The sequence below is a fragment of the Herpailurus yagouaroundi genome, unplaced genomic scaffold (genome assembly GCF_014898765.1).
Source record: "Herpailurus yagouaroundi ecotype Mexico unplaced genomic scaffold, PumYag 192, whole genome shotgun sequence".
Lineage (NCBI taxonomy): Eukaryota > Metazoa > Chordata > Mammalia > Carnivora > Felidae > Herpailurus > Herpailurus yagouaroundi.
This window is the reverse complement of record NW_024412423.1, coordinates 18,785,652-18,807,227: the sequence shown is the minus strand read 5'-3', so window position 1 is coordinate 18,807,227 and position 21,576 is coordinate 18,785,652. Positions and strand designations below refer to the sequence as shown.

Here is a 21,576-nt window from a genome sequence, read left to right as displayed (position 1 = left end):
TTTTGTCTTTTAAGTTCACTACTTAATTCAGTTGCATAACATCTTTTTCATCTTTAGTACCATGTTTTTTGTTTCTCACATTGTAATTTTACTCTATTATTTTCTTTATTTCTGCTGAATTTTTTTATCTGTTCATATTGTCTACCTTTCTACCTTTATTATATCATTCATAGTTGCTTTAAATTCTCTGATAGTTTCCGTATCTGGGTCATGTCTGATTTTCATGGATTGCTCTATTGTTTGCTTTGTCTTGTAGCAGTGTATTAGATTTTTGTTTGTTTTTGCTGTTTGTTTCTTTACCCTTTTTATTTTTATATGACTCATTATTTTGGATTTAATGATACACATTGTGTGTAAGGTAATAGAGACTTAGGATAAATAGTGTTTAAGCCTGCCACACCTCTTCTGCTAGAGTTGAGCTAGGTTTGGATTTTTTTATTATTACAGTTAACTTTAGTTCACTAATGCTTTCAAATTCCTCTAGTTTCACTTTGTGGTTAGGATTGGGATTGGTTTCTTGGAAGATTTTTCTAAGTGTTCTTGTTCCACCCCCCAGTTTTAGGCCTTTCTTCTGCTCTTATGTTTCATACAGGCTCTCCATGTTGTGATCCTTTTCATAAATGAACACTGCTTTTGCTTATTCCTCATTGTTTGCTAGCCTGGCACTGGGGAGGAAGGGCACTTGAGAGAAATTTTTTTTTCTTTGTCCATGTCAAGCCTTATCTTCTTAGTTATTTATAATCTCTGGCTCATTTCCAAATTTCTTTCTGTTTGAAGGTTTTTTTATTATAACTTTATATTTTCTGACACTTAAAATACATGGGAGTGTTTGCAAGTATGAGTCTCTTGTCCTTTTTCTGGCCGTTATTGTTCATCATGTCTATTATTTGTTCTCGTGTTGGGGTTTTGTTGTAGTTGGGGTTTTTTTTCCCTTGTTTTTTGAGGGAGAAAGTATGTTTGTCCATGAGGTCATTGTCTTGAATTTTAGGTGTGCAAAGTTTTTGAGGTTTAGGTTAAAGTTGCATTCTTGCAAAGAGGTTTTAGATTTGTTTTTACCCATTGCATATGTACTTTACCAGTCCTGAATGCCTTTAAATTTACTTACATGCTTAAGGTATTAACAGATTTAAAGTACAGACCTGCATGAGGGATGACTTACGTTTTAGATTCTTAGGGAAAATGTTTTTTGTTTGTTTGGTTGCTTTCCACCTGCTCCCCGCTCCCCCTTCTCTCAGTGCCAAGCAAGTTTTCTTACTGTCTTCCTCTGCAGAGTGGGCCCTTTCCTCCAGACCCCTAACAGTGAGGGTTCAAGTAAGTGGGTTGAGCTTCATGAGTAAGTCTCCTGTTGGGTTTCCCATTTTTGGTGGATTTTCTATTTCTTGACTTTCTCACTTCCTACAGCCATCAAAGTGGAGGGTCTAGTCTCTAGAGTTGAGAAATCTGGTAGCCTGTCTCCTGGTATTTGCTTTCACTTTGTTGTTGGCCTTTAGATTTCTTACCTTTGTGCCATGAGGTATGCGTTTGCTTGCTTTTATTTTTTTATTTTTAGTTTTTTTAAATCTCACACTTCAGTTGTATTTGGAGGGAGATTTGTTAAGGGTACTTAATCCTTCATATATTGTTTGGTTTTTCTTTTCATTTGGTACTTAAAATTTTGAGGCTTAGAAACTCCTTTCCTAGATTTAATTTACTATTTATATTTTGAAAAGCCTTTATTGTGTATCTCTGCTATTGCTCAATAATTGGTAGATATTGGAAGATTTAAGGGTTATATGGTATTGAAATTTCACCTAAAGTGGGTGATCTAATTCATCCCTTGAGATAAGGCAGTGTGAAGGAAATGAACTTTTTAGTAGTCACACGTGGGTTTTGAGTCCTTACCCACCTGTATGAATTACTTAAGTTTCACGAGACTCTGTACCATGTATCAAAACAGAAAGAGTAGCTGTGTAATAGGGCCATGTGAACTTTAAATGATATAACTTAAAGTTTCTGGTACATAGTATTGTGTAGTGATTCTGTGATCGTTCTCCCATCATTTTTTAGAAGAACAAATTGAATCTCAAGGAGGTAGCATATATTGCTACCTATTCAAAATTCTTTAGTTGTTGAGGTGGTTATTATTCTTCTCTGTCTCTGGATTTTACCGTTCAGAATAGTAACTTGTTCTGCCTACCCTCATATTTCTTGAGTACGTATTTCCAAGGATCTAACATGTCTGATGAGAAAGAATCTAATGTATTGCCCAGTTTGGCAAACTTTTTGAATGCTAAGTAAACAAAGATAAATATATAATACATTTCCTGTCTTAGGAAACTTGTTAGTGAGATGAGCTTATCTAGTAATAATTATGGTTAATCTGCTTAGTGCTGTAGAAAGGGTAGCAGCTTTCTGGGGCAGAGAAAGGGTTGTTTAAACCGGGTCACGAAGTATGTGGAGGATGCCAAGATGTTAGCAAAGGAGTAATGGGCTTTGTGGCAGTAGGAACAGCAGCATATACAAAGGCCTGAAGGCGCTGGAGAGCATGTCCTTTTTTTTTTATAAAAATAATTTGTTTTTAATGTTTGTTTATTTTTGAGAGAGACAAACAGAGTGCAAGTGGAGGAGGGGGAGAAGGAGGGGGAGGCACAGAATCTGAAGCAGGCTCCAGGCTCTGAGCTGTCAGCACAGAGCCTGACGTGGGGCTCAAACTCACGAAAGGTGAGATCATGATCTGAGCTAAAGTCAGGTACTCAACCTACTGAGCCACCCAGGTGCCCCAAGAGCATGCCCTTTTAATGAGAAATCTAGGTTGTGTACACAGAATAAACTAATTATGATCTGGAGGAGAGGAATGTTTTTTCTGGTTATGGAAGATGGTAATTGAAATGTGTCTTAAATGATTAGTATTATTTCAGCAAGTGAAGATAGAATGAGTAGGGTAGCACAAATTAAGGAAGTTGAATATAAGTTACTAATAGGGACCAGTGAATAGTCACATTGACTTGGCCACTACTTTTGAACTCTCATACCTCTCATAACTGAAGCAGACAGACATCAACTCTTTCTGAGAAATCATCAGGAAATTTTGCATATCTCATTAGAGCTTTTATGTGAGAGGGATTTTTGTGTGTGTGGGGAGAAGAATAAAGAAGCAGTTTTCCCAGGCCTACTTGTGTAAGATAAAGTAATAAAAACATTTTGGAGATGGAGTATATGTGGCTTTTGAATATCAGTTTTAATAGTTTAAAATTTATTTAGTAACTATTAGAGGTCCATTGAACAGGAGACATGATGATTTATCTGGGGGATTTATTGGACCATATAGGATGGCATTGGAGAGGAACAGGACTAAAGCATCAGGATCAACTGTTATATATTGTAGTTCAGGACTGAAGTAAGACTTGAAAAATGAATGGTGGTAATGGCAATGAAAGAAAGGGCAGTGTGAGAGGAATTTCTTAAAACAAAAATTGAGAAGTTCTGAGAAATGATTGAAGATAAGATTTGGAAGACAAGCAGGGAAATTAGGATTTTTCATGAAATGTTCACACTTGGGTAACTAGAAATTTTTGATAATAGCAAAGGATAGAACATTTGAAGGAAAACTTGTGGGGGAAACTGAAATTATTATGTATGTGATGTGAAGTTAATTACATGATTTACTTTAGAACATCATTATGCCTTTTTAAAAATAATTTCAAAAAGTATGGTTTAGTCTGACTGGACAGGCAATGTAGTCTTGTATCAGTACCATAAGTGTTGGAGACAGACCTATATTCCAACTCACCTTTAAATTTTTTTTTTATTTGTTTTTGAGAGAGAGCGAGCGTGAGTGGGGGAGGAGCAGAGAGAGAGAGGGAGACACAGAATCTGAAGCAGGCTCCAAGTTCTGAGCTGTCAGCACATAGCCCAATGCAGGGCTCGAATTCACGAACCACAAGATCATAACCTGAGCCAAAGTCAGACACTTAACTGACTTAGCCACCCAGGCACCCCACCAACTCACCTTTAATAATGAGTATTTCAATGTGAGAGTGGAAAGTTATCAGTCTCTTTGGATTTTACTTTGTTCATCTGTAAACTAGAGATAGTAATACTTGCTTACAGGACTGCTCTGTGAACTCAGTAGTATGTTTATGCATGCTGGCCCATTTTAAGGCCTCAGTAATTATTAGTTTTCACTTCTTTCTTAAAAGATGCCAGACTTGGGGTGCCTGGCTGGCTCAGACGGTGGAGTGTGCAGCTCTTGACCTTGAGGTTGTGAGTTTGAGCACCACATTGGAGGTAGAGATTACTTAAAAATAAAATCTTAAAAAAGGATGCCAGCCTTACTCTTGGCTGTTGTCATATATTAAGATGGACACCAAAGAAGAATTCATAACATTTTTGTTTTTCCGTTTAGCATTTCACTGAAATCATAACCATGATTGTTCCCTAAATAAATGTAAAATCAGGCAGCTTATAATTGGATTAACTCAGAGGTAGTAATTATTGAATGTGTAGGTGTAGTTAACAGCTGTCATTTCTGGTAAGTGACTTTACTTAGAGGTTATATGTTTATGTGAGTGAGACTATTTCCTGGAAGGAAACTGTGGTCTACAGATCTTTATTATAATGTCATCTTTAATCTTTAACTCATGAACATTGTCCTATACAGACTATTTTCTTGAGGCAGTTTCTTGCAAGAAGTAAATGAATCCTCCTTATGAGCCTGTTAAGACTCCATAGACTGTCAGTAATATGGAAAAATTGGATATTTAATCAGGAATGTGAACATGTGTTTCAGGTAGAAAATTCCAAAGATAATGAAGATAGTATTCTACAAAGAGAAATTCCTGCCAGACAGTCTCGACGAAGGTTTCGGAAAATTAATTATAAAGGAGAGCGCCAAACCATTACCGATGACGTGGACATTAACAGCTATCTTTCTGTGAGTATATGTAGGAATAGTTCATGGATTTTCCTTAATTTTTATATATAGTATCTTTAATTTACATATATTTTTGATAATAGCATCACTTTGGGCTTAATGGATAAAATTTTGAGACAAATAAATGTATTTCATTTGTTAAAATACTTCTCACTTGAGTTTGGTAGAAATGCTTGTATGTACCAGTGGAAGTTTTGTTTTACTTTTGGTTTTGTTTAAATAATGTAAAAAAAAAAAAAAAAAAGTTCTTACCATATCTTTTTAGAACTTACTTGTGGATTTTCTTGCCTTTTGATTGCCTGAATAGAATATAGATTAGAGTTCTAGCTGAGAACTCAGGTAATAGACTCGTTGGGAGCTTTTTTCCTGATAAGCTGTAAGACATGTAAAGAAAGAAAAATATGTCACTTTTTCCCTTGTGATATGAGAGAAATACAAATACTGTGTGTTAGTACAGAAACGTGCGCAAGTGTTAGCGATAGGTTTTCACATGCAAATATTAAAAAAAGAGAAGCGGGGCGCCTGGGTGGCGCAGTCGGTTAAGCCTCCGACTTCAGCCAGGTCACGATCTCGCGGTCCGTGAGTTCAAGCCCCGCGTCAGCCTCTGGGCTGATGGCTCAGAGCCTGGAGCCTGTTTCTGATTCTGTGTCTTCCTCTCTCTCTGCCCCTCCCCCGTTCATGCTCTGTCTCTCTCTGTCCCAAAAATAAATAAACGTCGGGAAAAAAAAATTAAAAAAAAAAAAAAGAGAAGCAGATGAAATAATTAGCTTTTGTCACACCACAAGAAACATAAGCTGTTTCTCCAGAAGTCTTCAGTTTTGTAATTGTAGAGAACTTCATTTTAAACTAAAAAGTATTTGAATCAAGAAGTAAGAATAATCTAAGAAAGACTAAATCCAGGTGTATTTTATCAGTTTTCAAAGAAAACAGTCTAGAGATTGATTGCAAAATATAAAATATAAATATAAAAACAGTCTAGAGATTGATTGCAACAAAATTCCCGAGAGTGTTTAATTCATTTGGTTGTCAGAAACAGAAATGTTTCCTTCCATGTTAGGAGTAAGGAAGATTATTTAGGGAGTTTTGTATAGTGGAATAAGTGTTACATTTAAGACAGCTCAAAGGATTTAGCCGTGTTTGCCTAACTTCATTGATTCCATACATTCTATTTCCAACAACAAAGAGTTACATGAAATGATCCCCTATTTTTTTCACCACATCCAGAGGTACACAGTGTTCATTTCCTGTTCTTTTTATTTAATCATTTCTTTAAAAAAATAATTTCTTTTTATGTAATAAATTCCCCCATAAAGAATTAATTTAAATGAACATGTTTTGCATTATTATGCAAGTAGTGCATGCCTGTTTTAGAAAAATTGAAAGTTGACTAGTCATTACCACCCAGTTATGTAACCGTTGATGATATTTTGTATATTCTTGGATAAAGGTTCTTTCTACCTAAAGATAAACATATAAGCTTTTTGGCCAACTTGTAAAACTTAAACATGTGTTCTGCTTTATAACTTTTTAAAACTTACATGTGTAATCTGAACATCTTTGAATGCTCTTAAAGAAAATTTTTTTACATTACCCTAAATAGTGTCTCTTTATAGTGTCCTAATACTCCATTATAATAATTGTCATTATTTACTCCCCAATGTTTGGTCATTCAGAATTTTTAGGTTTTTTTTTAACGCTAATTATCTTTGTGGTTACATGTGTCCAGTTATTGGTTTCTTTAGAAAAGTTCTAAGAAGTAGAATTTCTAAATTAAAGTACCTTTAATTGCATTATTTGGTTTTCCTTATATGAGCTAGAGTGCATAGTTTGTATGTGTGTTTGGATTACTTACTCCAGTCTCAGCTCTAGTGTGTTCTTAGATTATTTTAGTGTCATGTCATGAAGCCTAATAGATTCTATATTTCCTCTAGGTAGCTATAGCTTATGCTCATGTCATTTACTTGTAACTCTCATGAGTGCTGAAAGTTGTCGTCTTGGGGTTATGCTGGGTTCCTGAATGGACCAGAAAGAGCAACAGGCACACTGCTTGGGATTCAGTCCATTTGATGAGTCTAAGTGAAGTGTGGCATTGTTGCATTTAAAGGCTTCTATTGCTAGTTTTAAGTACTCAGCCTACTAAGTACTGTCAGGGATTTGGCAGAGGGAAGAGCTAAGTTGATTCAGGGTAATAACTATGAGATTAGATTTTTGGTCATGATACTTGCATTTGCTATTTCTTGAAATAATAGTGTGTGTTTGCTTTTGATTCAAAAGGGATATATTTCAGGCAACTTGGAAAAGATTATAAGAGCTTTTCATTTACTTTTCATTAAAGTCACCAGTATGTAAAACCTATGTGTCTGTTCAAATACCTATATATTGATAGTTGGTCTAGATAAGGATGCTGCTGTGTAGCAAAAATGTTAATTAGTATTTGTGAAAACATCCAGTATAAAATTGGTTTTATGGCTACTCTGGGGCCCTTTACTTCTTTTGTTCTTCTGTCAGCGATTCAGAGAGATCAAAAGGAAGCATTTTTTCTTTTAGACAGTAGCTGAGTTTATCTTTTCATTTGCAAACTATCATCAACCTTTTCTTGCTAAACTCCTGAAGGTCAAAAATTCTTAAAGATGTACGAAATAATTTGTTACTATCCTTTGTCATAAGTATTATTAGTATATAACCTATACATCAAAGTTTTGTGGTACTAAAGACTTGGCATGTTGTATTCTGTAACTGAACGCTTAGAATGATTGAAAAGAATGGTTTATTTTTATGAATTATTTTCATATTTTTGTTATATATTGCTTTATGTGAAGATGAGAACCATAATGGGAAAGGGAAAGGTTGTTTTTCTTAATGTTAAAGGAGCATTCCTGACAGTTATGTTTTTGAAACTTCTTTGGGTATTCCTCTCAGAGTTTTCAACAGATTTAAATGTTTTCAGATGCTCTCTGTGAGAATATTTTAAGGTTTGGATCTTTGAGTAAGGTGTGTTTCATATTTAGAAATAGCAAAAAGGTGATTGGGAGTAATCAGTGAATAAAATGGGTAATTATGCCAACTGGAAATAGTCAAGCAGTTACAGAAGACATCTGTCTTGACTTCTTCCTTACTTTCCATATGATTGGGGCATTTCATCTAAATCCTTCATGCTTTGGTTGCTTTCGCTCAGAAACTGAGGTTAATATTTGTCTGCCTGTGTTACGGGGTGGTTGCTGAAGTACATGGGAACATGTTTGTACACTCATAGTCTAATCAGTCAGTAATATCTCTAGACACTTCCTTTCAAATGTTTCAAGATGTATACCCTCCTCACCTGTCAGTCTCTCCATGTGATTGCCTTAGTATTCACTACCATTCTTTCTAGAACTCTTGTAATAGCATCTCTCATACTACTCCAGCCCACTTACACTGTAAAAGGAATATTTTTTTCATTTTAAGAGATATGGAAATTTTTTTCTAAATTGGAAAGTGTTTCATAATCTCTTCATTAAAAGATACCTAATTAATTACTGTGTCCATGAACCATGAGATCACAGCTGACTTGAAATCAAGAGCCACACGTTGAACTGACTGAGCCACCCTGGTGCCCCTATTTTCAGCTTTACTGAGATATAATTCACATATAACAAACACTATGTAAGTTTAAAGTATACAGCATGATATTTGATATACATATTATATTGCAATATGATGACTGTATATGTGTGGATATGCGTGTGTTGAAGGCTTAGAAACCTGTTGGTATAATCATCTTTTACATATACTGTTCCTTTTACTTAGAATGGTCTTTTATTTTTTGTCTTTTTGGCAAAAATCTTAATTGTCCTCAAGACTCAATTCTATATCATTTCATGGGAAGCCTCTGTGATTTTGGGGAAGAATTAGGTACACATCTCTGTATCCCATGTATATGTTTGTGATCTTTCATGAGACTGTATTGTAATCATTTGTTCAGTTGTCCACCTCTCACATCAGATACTTGCCTTGAAAATGTGAACAGAACCATCATCATTGTGTCCTCTGAACTTACTATCTTTCAAAATGGGATTGCCTTTTTTTCCCCCATCAGCTTCTTTAGATTCCTGTGTAACTTTGGGCACATTTTGTAACTTTCCTGCATCTGTTTTCATAAATAATGTATAAATTTATGAAAGGATTAAATGAGAGAATTTAAAAGTTTCTGCCTAGTGTTTGGTGCTCTGAAAAACTTTCATTATGTCAGCAACTTCTATTCCTCTTGTTATTGTAAATACTCAGTCTTTGTTTTTGTTGCTTACAAAATGATTTTCCTATTCTGTAGCTGAGTATGAAATACATCCAAGATATTTAAGCATGTTGGGGAGCCTGGGTGGCTCAGTCAGTTAAGCATTCGGCTCTCAGTTTCAGCTCAGGTCTCCATCTCACGATTCATGAGGTTGAGCCCTGCATCCAGCTCTGTGCTGACAGTGTGAAGCTTGCTTAGGATTCTCTCTTTCTCCCTATCTCTGTCTCTCACCTACTCGCTCACTCTCAAAATAAATAAATAAACTTAAAAAAAAGTTATTGAAAAGATATTTAAATATGTTAATATAATAAAAAACAAGCTAAAGAATTAGAGCAAAGGGAAAGGAAAAAGAAAATCAAGGTGGCTTGAGGTTAGGACAACCAATAGTCAGCCAACTGCCGCTGTCCTCACCGCACCCAAATTATTTTTGTAGTGTGTATTCATAGTAGCTCACTTCAAACAAGGTAATTTCTTTGTCCAACCTTAAGAGGTAAAGTGGTTACTCAATGTATATGAAAGTCACTGAAAGTGTGCTTTTCTGTATACAGTAAGTAGCTAGAGTCCAGTTAAATGACAACAGGAGATGTCTGCCAGAAACTGATCACTGGTTTTGGGATTACTGATTTGAAGGGCTTCTTTGTGATAGTAGTTAGCAAAGCCAGTAGTTTAGCTCAAGTGTCTTAAAATGTAAATTGCAAAACAGTCCTCGGACATGGAGAGAAAATAGTTTTTATATATATGTAGTATTATCCTTTTAAATTTCTGGCAAGTTTTGTGTCTATTTCATAATGAACACAAAATATTTTCGAGGGGTGCCTGGGTGGCTCAGATGGTTAAGCATCTGACTCTTGGTTTTGATTGCATCATGATCTTGTGGTTTGTGGGATCATGCACCTCGTGGGGCTCTGTGCTGACAGCGTGGAGTGTGCTTGGGACTCTCTCTCTCCCTGTCTCTGTACCTCTTCCCTGCTTGCATGTGCTGTTTCTCTCAAAATGAATAAACTTAAAAAAAAAAAAAAAAGTTTGAGATTAGTTGGTTTTTAAATGTCTTCCTCACTTGGCACTAGTTTATTTTTTTAGCTTTCTAGCATCATTATTTTGTTGGAGGCCCTTTCCTTTGGTCCTGTTTTTCTCTCTCCCTGTTCTTAGAGCCTTCTTTACCTAAGGTAATTCTGTCCTTTGATGAAGCAGTTTGAATTTTAACATTTCCTCCTTTTGTCCAGAATGGTATCCTACTGTGCCTTCCAGAAAACAGAGTAAACAACTTATTTAAGAATTTCCTGCATGTCTGTATTTTTTTTTACGTAAAGTTGATTGCTGTGTTTTAATTGCCATCAGTGGTGAAAATTTTTGAAATGTAATGAGTTGAATTTTTAATACTGGTGTATATATGTGAAGTTAAATGGTAAAATTAAAGCAGGATCAGTAAGGGGGAAGTATCTTGGTTTCACCAAAGTCAAGCACCAAGTATGCCTTTAGTTAACTTGAAATGAATTTCCAGAATACCAGAGAACATTCATGCTCATTTTTGTGAAAACATCAGTAACTGAAATGTAAATAGGGACATTCTTCAAAGGTTTAAAAAAATCTTGTTGGTGTTCTGGTACTTCATTTATGAAATTAGAGCCCTTTTTATTGATTTCTCCTTGCTCCTGCTATATTTTTGAATAAGGAACAGTATGGTTGTTTGGTGTGCTTGTTATCTTCTCTTAACTAGGTCCCACGTTCCTCAGTAGACTACGTTTTTTTCTTTCTTGTCCCCTATGTTGCTTTTTACATTCTCAGGCACAAGATAAGCCACTGGTCATGCTTTTCTCTTTCTCCATCATGGCACCTGCATTTAAGTGGAACCATTAAACTGTTCGCAAAAAGACACATGGAAAGAGGGATTTCCATGGAAGCATCATGGGTCATGGTTTTAAATTTAGAGGGCTTCCTTTTGGTCACCTTTATAGATTTTCTTTATACAGTTCATTGTTCTAGGAACGTATGCAGGTGGTAGGTATGGTATGATACTCTAGAATCTGATTTTAGGTGCACAAATTATAATGAGGCATGCAGCTCTTCCTCTTCTGCACCCTCTTTGATTTCATCTTAAATTTCCTGCTCTTCTGCGGTGCAGGCTGTTGAGTTTGGATTCAGAGCATATTTAGCAAGATTAAGACATAATTGTCAGTACACCTGAATAGGAGGTGATTATTAGGATCAGATCATGTAACCACCTTTATGTTGGTATCCTGAATAATGGCTCTATTCTTGTACTGGTCCATGAATGTGACATCTTAAGTTTTTTAGCAAAATGTGTTCTGCTTTGGTAGAGACTGTGAGTGTTTTATTTATCAAGCCATTCCTGTGGTAAGAAATGAGATCCTGCCCCCTGAAAGCTCATCAGAAATTAGAGGACTTTGGTCCACACATATGATTCTTGAAATCTCCTTATGGAGGATGTCTTAGTCCATTCAGGCCGCTGTAACAAAATGCCACAGACTGAGTGGTTCATAAATAACACAAATTTATTTTTCACAGGTCTAGAGGCTGAAATTTTAAGATGAGGGTGCAGGCATGTTTGGGTTCTGGTGAAAGCCTCTCAGCTTACAGACTCTGACCTCTCACTGTCTGCTCACATGATGGAAAGGGCTAGGTAGCTTTGTTAGGCCTCTTTTATAAAGGCTCCAGAGTGCTTTTATAGCGGTGGTGCTTAGCACCTGCATTACAGAAGAGGACTATCCTCTCAATTCATGAGTGTCTAACATCTCCAAGTAGGAAAATTCTTCCCATTTGCCTCCTGAGAAATAATGTGGAATTCTTGACAGGAAGTTCTTGTACCTAGTTAGAGGGTGATGAGTCCACCAATGGACAGAGAAAAAGCAAAGGGGTGATACTGTAATCGAACTAAGGACAGATGCCTGCCTGGAGCAGTTTAAAAAAAAATTCTGAAGAAAAAATGCTCATTGTAGAAATGTAAAAACATGCAAGAACATTAAGAGAGAAACTTGCTGTTATCCTCAAACCAGAGATAGCTAGTGTTGCTAACGATTTTTAAATATATCTTGATTAATTCAGATCTTCTAATTTAGATAGTGCTGAATTTTTATATCTCCTACTTTTCTACTACACATGCAATTTTTTCCCAAAACATATAATATTAATATTATATCATACGAGTGTAACATAGGATTCCCATGCAGCTTCTACTTTTTCTCCCTATTACAAACAACATGTATGAGTTAACTGGACTTGGATTTTTTTTTCTTAGGGTTGATTAGTAGAAGTTAAATTACTGGATTAAGGATGTAAAAATTATTTTTAAGGCTCTACATAAGTATTGCTAACTTCTAAATGGTCGTTTTAAGAAATTGTCTTGATCAGTCACTTTTTTATGAACTTCAGGAATGTTGGGAGCTCAAGGAGTGCAGGGTGTGCTCTTTTGGTCTCCTTTGTCTTTTAAGGTGACACTCATTCATATGGATCTGCTCAGGGAACCAGAATTGGAAAATTGTTTTTAACTTACTTGAAACTTTATGCAGTAGCTGCTAATGAAACCTCTTCTGAAGATTGTTTGAAGCAACTCTGATACGGGGCGCCTGGGTGGCTCAGTGGGTTAAGTGTCCGACTTCAGTTCAAGTCACTATCTCACGGTCCGTGAGTTCGAGCCCCACGTCGGGCTCTGGGCTGATGGCTCAGAGCCTGGAGCCTGCTTCCGATTCTGTGTCTCCCTCTCTCTCTGCCCCTCCCCAGTTCATGCTCTGTCTCTCTCTGTCTCAAAAATAAATAAAACGTTAAAAAAAAAATTGAAGCAACTCTGATATTAATATATACCAGTGGCCCAAGGTAATGATTTTCAAGAACATTTGGGTTGGAAGAATTATAACTACTGAGACATAGCAAACACATTAATACTGATTTTTATTGCTTTTTAGTTTGATTTGTTATCTGTTCAGAAACTATGCTTTGTTCAGCATTTGGCTTTTATAGTACTAGAAAATGCATTATTTAAAATTAGAGAAGTGAGGGGCACCTGGGTGCTCAGTCAGTTAAGTGACCCAACTCTTGATTTTGTCTCAGGTCATGATCTCATGGTTCAGGAATTGGATTCCCACATTGGGCTTTGCACTGACAGTGTGGAACCTGCTTGGGATTCTTCTCTCTCTGACCCTCTACCACTTGTTCTTTCACTCTCAAAAAAAAAAAAAAAAAAAAGAAGTGATTTAAAGGTGGTCTCAAATATAATCCACGAATCTTCAGATGGAGAGAATATTCTCAATAGTTTAATCTTTTAAATGAGATTTTTTTCCCACTTATCTTTATATATAGCTCTATTTTAATTATAGGTAGACCTCATTTTTAAAGAAAATACAGTATTTTAAAACTTTACATTAGCTTTGCATATAGTGTATAGCACATTTGACTGTTTACTATACACATAGAATGTATTTCTTTACATGTGTGTGTAGGTGATTGAATGAGTGAAAAATGCTTCATATAACTGCACAGTGTAGGGGAAAGTGGAAGCGTGATGTGCCTTTTTATTGTTCCTTCAGTTTCACTGATTCTAATTATAGAAGCTTACATCACCTTAGTTGGTGATGAAGGCTTCCCTCTCCTTTGCTTTTTCTTCCTTGATCACTCCCTAAGGAAGGATCATATTTCATAGTGCTTATGTGTCCTGCTGGTAGCTTTAACAGAGTTTTCAACAGCATGGTGCTGACCATTTAGTGGACATAGATGATCGTGTGCTGAAGCACACTTTTCTTACAAAAGAATAGGAGGAGAGTGTTGATACTCTGGCTTCCCTATTTTCAGAAAGGCTGACGAATAGATAGAATGCAATTTGAAATCAGGAATTCCTGAGGGGCACCAGTAATCAGAGTTAACTATGTCTGGTAACTTAATGAAGATTCATTTCAAATGTTCAAGTTAAGCAAGGGATGAGGAAGAGGTGGGAAAGCTTGCTGTGATCTTTTAAAAGGGCTTGTATGTTACCTCTGCCATTACGGTAAACGGTCATTCATCTTCCAAAAGGATTAAAGTGTTTTTACTATATAAATCCATACATTTAGCAATTTATATTTTGAAGACCAAATACATAAAACTGAAATACAGAAATGAGTGGCCTGTTTATTTTATTTTGTGAAACTCCATAATTTTTCTTTTGTTCACATGCTTTTGAGGTCGGTTTCTCTTAAGTTGTGATTGCAATATTTCAATGTGCAAATGGGAAATAAACGGTATGACTTTGCCTGACATTACTATGACCTGGTTTTTCTTATTGTTGTTTTTTTGTTTTTATGTCTGGAACGTATATTCTCTGATAACTTACCTTTATCCCTAATGACCTTTTTTCTCCTCCTTTTCAGTGTTGTTGCTTATTAAGTACAAAGTATACTTCTAGTTTAGCATCTATCAGAACTTCATTTTTGGCTTTCTATGCAATATGAGTTCAGATGTTTTGGTTTGTATTTTTGTTTAGATATAGTTTATACAGTTAACATACATTTTATATCTTAGCTATATAGCATCTAGATTTTTATAAAAATAACTTTGTAATGCTTTGAACCTTTCAAAGCCAATATAGGTTGATTGCTTTATTTTATGGTGGTGCAGAGGATCCTCCTGAAGCTAAAGATTTCATCTTATGTGGCTTAGCATTATGGCGTTTGATGTACAGGGGAAATGTATTCTTAAATGGCTATCCTGTGGTGATGATTCCTAGATAATGTGTAGATCAGGGCATTCTCCTTGCTGCAATTACTTCATTTGAATTGGTAAGATAATGGAATGAGATCACAATAAAATTCTAAAAATGATGGAAGTGAAAAAAATGTTCTTTCACCTGATCATATTTTTAGTGATTTGACAAATTACTGACTATTCTCTTCAAAAGATGTTTATTTCTTCCTTCATTAATTAAGAGGTCATGTTGTTCTTTCTGAAGAAGTAATGTGGTCTGGTGTACCATCAGAGTGCTGGTGGATTCATAGCTGAATATAGGACTTGGCCTATTTGTTTCTTTCATGGTATTGTTGCACAGGGAGAGTCTGCATGCACGATTCACCATAGGGTTCCCTAGAAGGGCACATAGTATGAGATGATGTGTAGAACAAGGAAAAGGGTGATGTCATCTTCACTTCCAGGCCACACTGAAGGAAAAGAGAATTGTTGCTTTATTGAATTGGTATTTACAATAGTGGTTTCTAACATATGGCTTTTAGTGGATTGCATTTCACACACAGGGCAGCAGTTTCTTTAAGCAGCTAAGAGATAGCTCTCCCTTGCTCAGCTTGAGGTCCTTCTTTGTGTGCTATCAGCATGATTTATTATAAAAAGGGGGAAACGTGACCATTATGATTTAATTTTTGATTTGGTAATAATTTATCCTGTTGGTACTGTACATGAATGTAATTATTATCTCCCACTGAAACTGAAATACTCTTTTAAGTCATGTTACAGATGTTTATATACAAAGGCTTGTCTTTTAGAAATTTATCTTTAGGAATTGTTGGGCTTCATTTACATACAGTGCCTGCTATCATTTTTCCTTTTTTTTTTTTTTTAATTTTTTTTTTCAACGTTTATTTATTTTTGGGACAGAGAGAGACAGAGCATGAACGGGGGAGGGGCAGAGAGAGAGGGAGACACAGAATCGGAAACAGGCTCCAGGCTCTGAGCCATCAGCCCAGAGCCTGACGTGGGGCTCGAACTCCCGGACCGCGAGATCGTGACCTGGCTGAAGTCGGGCGCTTAACCGACTGCGCCACCCAGGCGCCCCTATCATTTTTCTGTTTTAAAAAATGAGTGATTAAAATTAGATTTTAGCTAATTTATTCTTGAATGCTTAATGTTATGGTGAAACTCCCAACTCATTGTAGTTTATTTAAAATAATTGAAAAAAATACATTGGTGTTTGAAAATCAGCCTCTATATATTTTCCATGTTTTATGTTTAGAAAGCTACTCATGCTCATTTGTACTTTTGAAATTTAATTTTACATTTAAACACAAAATTTTTACATCTATTCCTTTGAAATTTTTGCAGAAAACATAATTCTTAAGTTTTATAGAAATCTTGATTCATAAGTGATCACATATTTTGAAAGCATGAGTTGTCTTTGTTCAGAATAATATTTAGCTTTACTAACGTTAATTGTAGTTTTGTAAGTAACCGCATAATTCAGATTGGCAGCATAGTATTGTTGAGAAAGTGACTCATACTTTGCCCAGAGGTATTGAAGACCTCTTTTTTGGGGTATGGGGGTGTGTGTGCTAATGACAAGATGTTTTTTGACAGTGGAGTCCTTTGTAGTAACACCTATCTCTCAGGTTATAATTTCTTCTCTTACGTTGCATACCCCTTGTCTTCATAATAGTGTTAGGTTAATAAAGCAAAATAATTGTACTCCTCTGCTTTGTTCATCAGTTGTAAGTCTCAGAATTTTATTGTCTGAAGGTGTACCAAGCATTTTACCGTTGGAAACTGTGTCTTTTTTTCGCCATTGGGAGGCAACATTACCACCTTAAGTGCAAGCTCCTCATAGGAGTATCTGCAGTAGATGCCTTGTGGCAGAACTGTGAAGAGTAAGGGTGGGTACTAGAGGAATTGTGTTTTTAGATTGGACAGGGTGTGGCAAAAATTTATTTTCTGTAATTTTTATAGCAAAATGAGGTTAATTTTTCGTCCAAGCTCAATTTTTTAAGCAGTTATAATCTCATTCTTCTCTTATGCTTCTGAGTTTTACTGGCTTCCTGTGTCTTTCTAGGAATTGAGCACTGGGCTGCAGGAAAGTACCATATTGCATAGATTATTCTTCCTCAGAGGAGTTGGTACATGCTGCAAGTCGGCTGTTGTGCCTGTGATGTAAAAGCTTTCCTTTGCAAAATGCAATTCTATTGTTTCCACTTAAATGTACTAATTACAGAAAACCTTAGTGCTAGTTTTGATATTTGATGTTAATTTAGAGTGTCTTGAAGGTTATATGTTTTAGAACAGTTAATTGATAAATGGGAAGTTTTGCAGGCAGAAATCCCTGAATGAGTAGTGTAACAAATACATGTGTGATATCTGAGAACTGAGCTGCCTTATGTATTTGTAATGCAAGTATCTTACCAGAGCTAATTATTTTCCCTTGGGAGGACAATCCTGTGCTAAATTTGAATAATAATATTAGGAAATCTGCTTCCCAAATAAAGCTATGTATCAATGTACAGAATTAAAAATCAAGATGGATTTTTTAAAACTGAAATAGAGAGGTGCTGCTTGCCAATTTTTTTTTTTTCTTATAGAATGTAGCTTGCTGACGTGTCTCATGGAAGGGTGTGTGTGTGTCTGTGTGTTCTCAGTAAATTGCTTTTTGGGCTACATCTGCAGATACAGTAGCCAATTGATCTAATGCAGTTTCTGAAGGCTTTCTATACAGGTGATGTCATCCTTTTAGCTCTATTCTCCTCCCACTCTCTTTCCTTCTTATTAGATATTTCATCTTACTGCAGAGCATGGAATCAATAGGAGCTTCTCCTTAGGGAGCTGCTGTGAAACAGGCAAGGACAGTAGGAATTAAAACACTAACATATAGTCTTGTTTTAGCAGAAGATGTAGGGTTTTTGTATCATATCCTATATAAATTTTCAACCAGAAAAGCCAGAGTTAGATCAACATTACTGTCTTACTGATGCATTAGAACAAGAAGCAATACTGCTGAGCTGTAAATAGTGCATGTGAAAAGAGAACATTTTAATTTTGGAGATTTTCAGGCATTCTCCAAGACAAACCTGTTAGAGCATATCTATCTTTTAAGTACCATTTGCTTGCTCAACGGTTGATTTTTCTTTTTTTAAACCTTTGGTGATTAAGAATATCAAGAAGAAACTTTCATTTTAAGGATACAGTGTTCTGGTTTGCTTCTGATGCAGAAGAAATACTGCAGTGCTTGCTCTACAGAATGAAATAAGTTGAAGAAGAGACAAAGCTGTGTTACAGAGAGGAAAGGTTTCTCAGGATCCAGGAACACAGATTTGGTGCATGTTGCCTTATTTGCGCTGATTGATACCGTATTAACTGTTGTGTTACTGCTGTGCATGTCTGTGCCAGGTGCCTGAGGAAGCATGTGTATGTCTGTATGTACTGAGCCAGAAATGTAAACATCTTAATTTGCTGTGATTTGCTTGTTAAAAGTGAACCTTGTGATGAAAACTGTTGCAGTTATTTAGAACAATACTCTGAGCTACTGAAAGCTCCTAATTTCAGTGTGAAAGGGATTTGGAGATCTGGGATCTGCCTTTATATAACACTGCAAATGGCGTATGATTTGTAAAAAGAAACTTAACAGAATTTTGTCATCATACTCATCCGTGTGGCTCTGGTTTGAAAAGGAAACTACCCTTTCCAGCCCAGGAAATGGCTTTTCTTGTTCGCTGTTATGCCAATTGTCTTCAGCCATGGGCCTCCAAAGTAAGTAATGTGTATTATTTTCTTAGAGATTGATATAATCTAGTTATTAAATTTAAATTCTATTTTGAATTGTAAATGAGCCTTATTGTGCTGTTACATTTTCTAAACTGTAAAAATAAGAATTACAAAGCAGTCTTAAAAGCTAAATCTCATGGCCATTTTGTTTTTCAATTTAAAGGAATCTCTAAAGTGTCCTAATGTACCTCTTAGAGGATATGAAAAAACCTTCTTAATAATCTGTAGACTTAAAATGTAATGCATTTGAGATGTACTGCCTTCAGACTGAATCATTTGGTTATAGCTATTTCTGTACTTTTCTGTGAGTGTACTCTTTAAGTTGATGGTATTGTATTGCCTCATTTTAAGTGGTTGATGTATATAGCTATGTTAGTCTAATCTCTAGCTTATGCTATACAAATTTTTATCACACAGAAATTTTAGGAAGACGGGGTAATTCTTAACCAGTGGAATATGAAGAAAATTATTATTAAAAGGAACTATATGAAAATTTTTTATAGTGTTCTTAAGCATTTTAAAAATAGTAGTAAGTGAACTATTAGTAGCTTGAGACATTAAGATAGCATCTGTTATATTTGTCATTTTTTTAAAAGCAAACATTAACTCACAGTAAAGCAGAATGCTACACAAGAGGACATGCTAGGTTTTAGGAAAATATACAGTGTAATTTAATAAATTGTATTGTTTATATTGGCTGTTTATATAGATCTGGAATCTGATGCCACTCAAGTTCTCTTTCCTGTTATGTAAATTTCAAAACAAAAACAGAGTAGTATGAATTTTTAGTTTTGTCTTATAAAAACTAAATGTGTTAGTAACATTTTAATTGACTCTGTTAAGATTTTTTATGGTTTTGTTGAATAGAGACAGGCACAATAGAGGCATTTCCTAGGATGAAATCATGTCTTTGTTTAAAGGTTGTCCTACTGATGGTGACTAAGGGAGAAATACTAGGATAGCGTCGTCGTAGTATACAGTTTTATCTGAAAGATGGCTCACTGCCTATCTTTCTTAAATGCAGCTTCTGGAAAGACATTGACATTCATTATCAAACAACTGATTGAAATGTAAAGAGATGGAAAGAAACATAGGTATACACTTCATTTGTACTATCTGATAAGACAAGGGTGGCCTCTGTAGTACAAATGCCACCTGTGGGGTCCATGCTTTGTGGATGCTTGATGGCGACACTACTGAGGTTTAAAACATACAGAAGGGAAATGGATGAGACCAAATGAATAAGCTTTAAAGAAAATCAAGAATGAGATATAGGGGTTGTTTTTTTTAGAATAACAACAAAAAATAGACCTTGGTGGTACTGGTAATCAACTTTAAAGATTTAACAAGTGTAGAAGACCCAAAGGGGATTTAAAAAAAAATCAGATTTTAAGGTTTGATTCGATGCCAGCAAATACCATCTGAGCAGGATTCTGTGATTAGTACTTGACTATGTAAATTAAGTATTTATAAAAGAGTACATGTCTCCTTTTCCCCTCCCCCATCTTTCATGTTATTCCTGATGGAATTTTAACTCTGGATTGTGATTAAACACATTAAACCTGTGATTAATTTTTCATACTTGGTACTTTTGATTTTCCAGTACATCCTACTGATTTTTATTTATTAATTCATGTATTTTGCCCACCCTACTACTTGGATTTCATTAGTTCTGAATTCTTTTATGTTCTTAACAGAATAAGTGGTTCTAGCAGCAAGAGAAGGGGGAAAGGGGGAGTAGATGAACTTAAATGTTCAAAATGCCTTACTTTATATTTATAAAATAATTGTTTATTATATAAAATAATAAATCTAAAGTCTTTTCTTTTTAGCACTTTGAAAAAGTTAATGCCTTGTCTTCTGGCATCCAGTGTTAGTGATGAGAAGTCTGGACTCCTTTTAATTCTTATTCCTTTGTCAAGCAATCTGTTTTTCTTGTTGTTTGTGGTTAGTTGTGTTTTTCTTTGGATTTTATTTTTATCCTTTATGCCGTGAAGTTTTACCATGGATTGTTGTAATTTTTGTTTTGTTTTGTTTTCTTGGTACCTGGAAGTCTCTCTCAAGCTGAAGATTCCCCTGGGTATTCATTTATGGGAAATTTATTTTTTGAAAACTGCAGTTCTCGTCTTATTGCTCCAGATGTTAGAACTCTGGATCTGTCCAAAATATCTCTAAACATTTGTTTCATACTTTATTTTCATTCCATGCATTTTCAGTCTGATCTTCTAGCTCACTGATTCTCCACTTGTGACCATTTGCTGTTCTGCTCTTCATCTTTTAAATTTCTAATTGTAGTAATCATTTATGAAATCTCCACTGATGATTTTTCACAACCACCCTTGTTTAATAACTTGTTTTCCTTTTATGGATACCATTCATTTACCTCATTGTTGTCTTAGCTTTTTCTTCACGTTTCAGTTCTTCTCTTAGTTGAGTGTGTGTGGATTTTTTTCAGGAGGTTGATGTTCCTTGAGTGACTGAGAATTCACCTTCCTGGTCTGTGGAAATTGCTTGCCCAAAGGAACTGTTTACTGGATGGAAGAGGCATTACCTCTTTGGCTTCTATTTGCCTTCTCTTAGGTGCTCTTGGGTCACAGGTCAAGGAAGTGCTTCCATTTTCTTTCTTTTTTTTCTTAAAAAAATTTTTTAATGTTTATTTTTGAGAGAGAGAGAGAAAGAGCACAAGTTGGGGAGGAGCGGAGGGAGAGGGAGACACAGAATCTGAAGCAGGCTCCAGGCTCTGAGCTGTCAGCACAGAGCCCGATGCCGGGCTCAAACCCACAAACCATGAGATCATGACCTGAGCCAGAGTCCGTCACTTAAATGACTGAGCTACCCAGGCGACCCCAATTTTCATTTTTACACACAACTAAATCTATAGGTTGTTTTTTTGTTTTGTTTTGTTTTGTTTTGTTTTGTTTTGTTTTGTTTTGTT

The 21,576-nt window shown here is 35.6% G+C and overlaps 1 protein-coding gene across 13 annotated transcripts in view; it reads left to right on the top strand.

Annotated features, from left to right (window-relative positions):
* Positions 1-21,576, top strand: part of RAPGEF6 (Rap guanine nucleotide exchange factor 6) — a 192,273-nt gene that overhangs the window by 63,278 nt on the left and 107,419 nt on the right. For 12 of the 13 annotated variants that reach the window (XM_040444399.1, XM_040444398.1, XM_040444402.1 and 9 more), the window contains one exon: positions 4,769-4,912. In XM_040444399.1, the coding sequence (XP_040300333.1) occupies positions 4,769-4,912 (144 nt within the window). Of the gene's footprint in view, positions 1-4,768; positions 4,913-17,671; positions 18,194-18,547; positions 18,627-21,576 lie in introns of those variants that run through there. The other variant, XM_040444403.1, reaches the window with a different exon arrangement.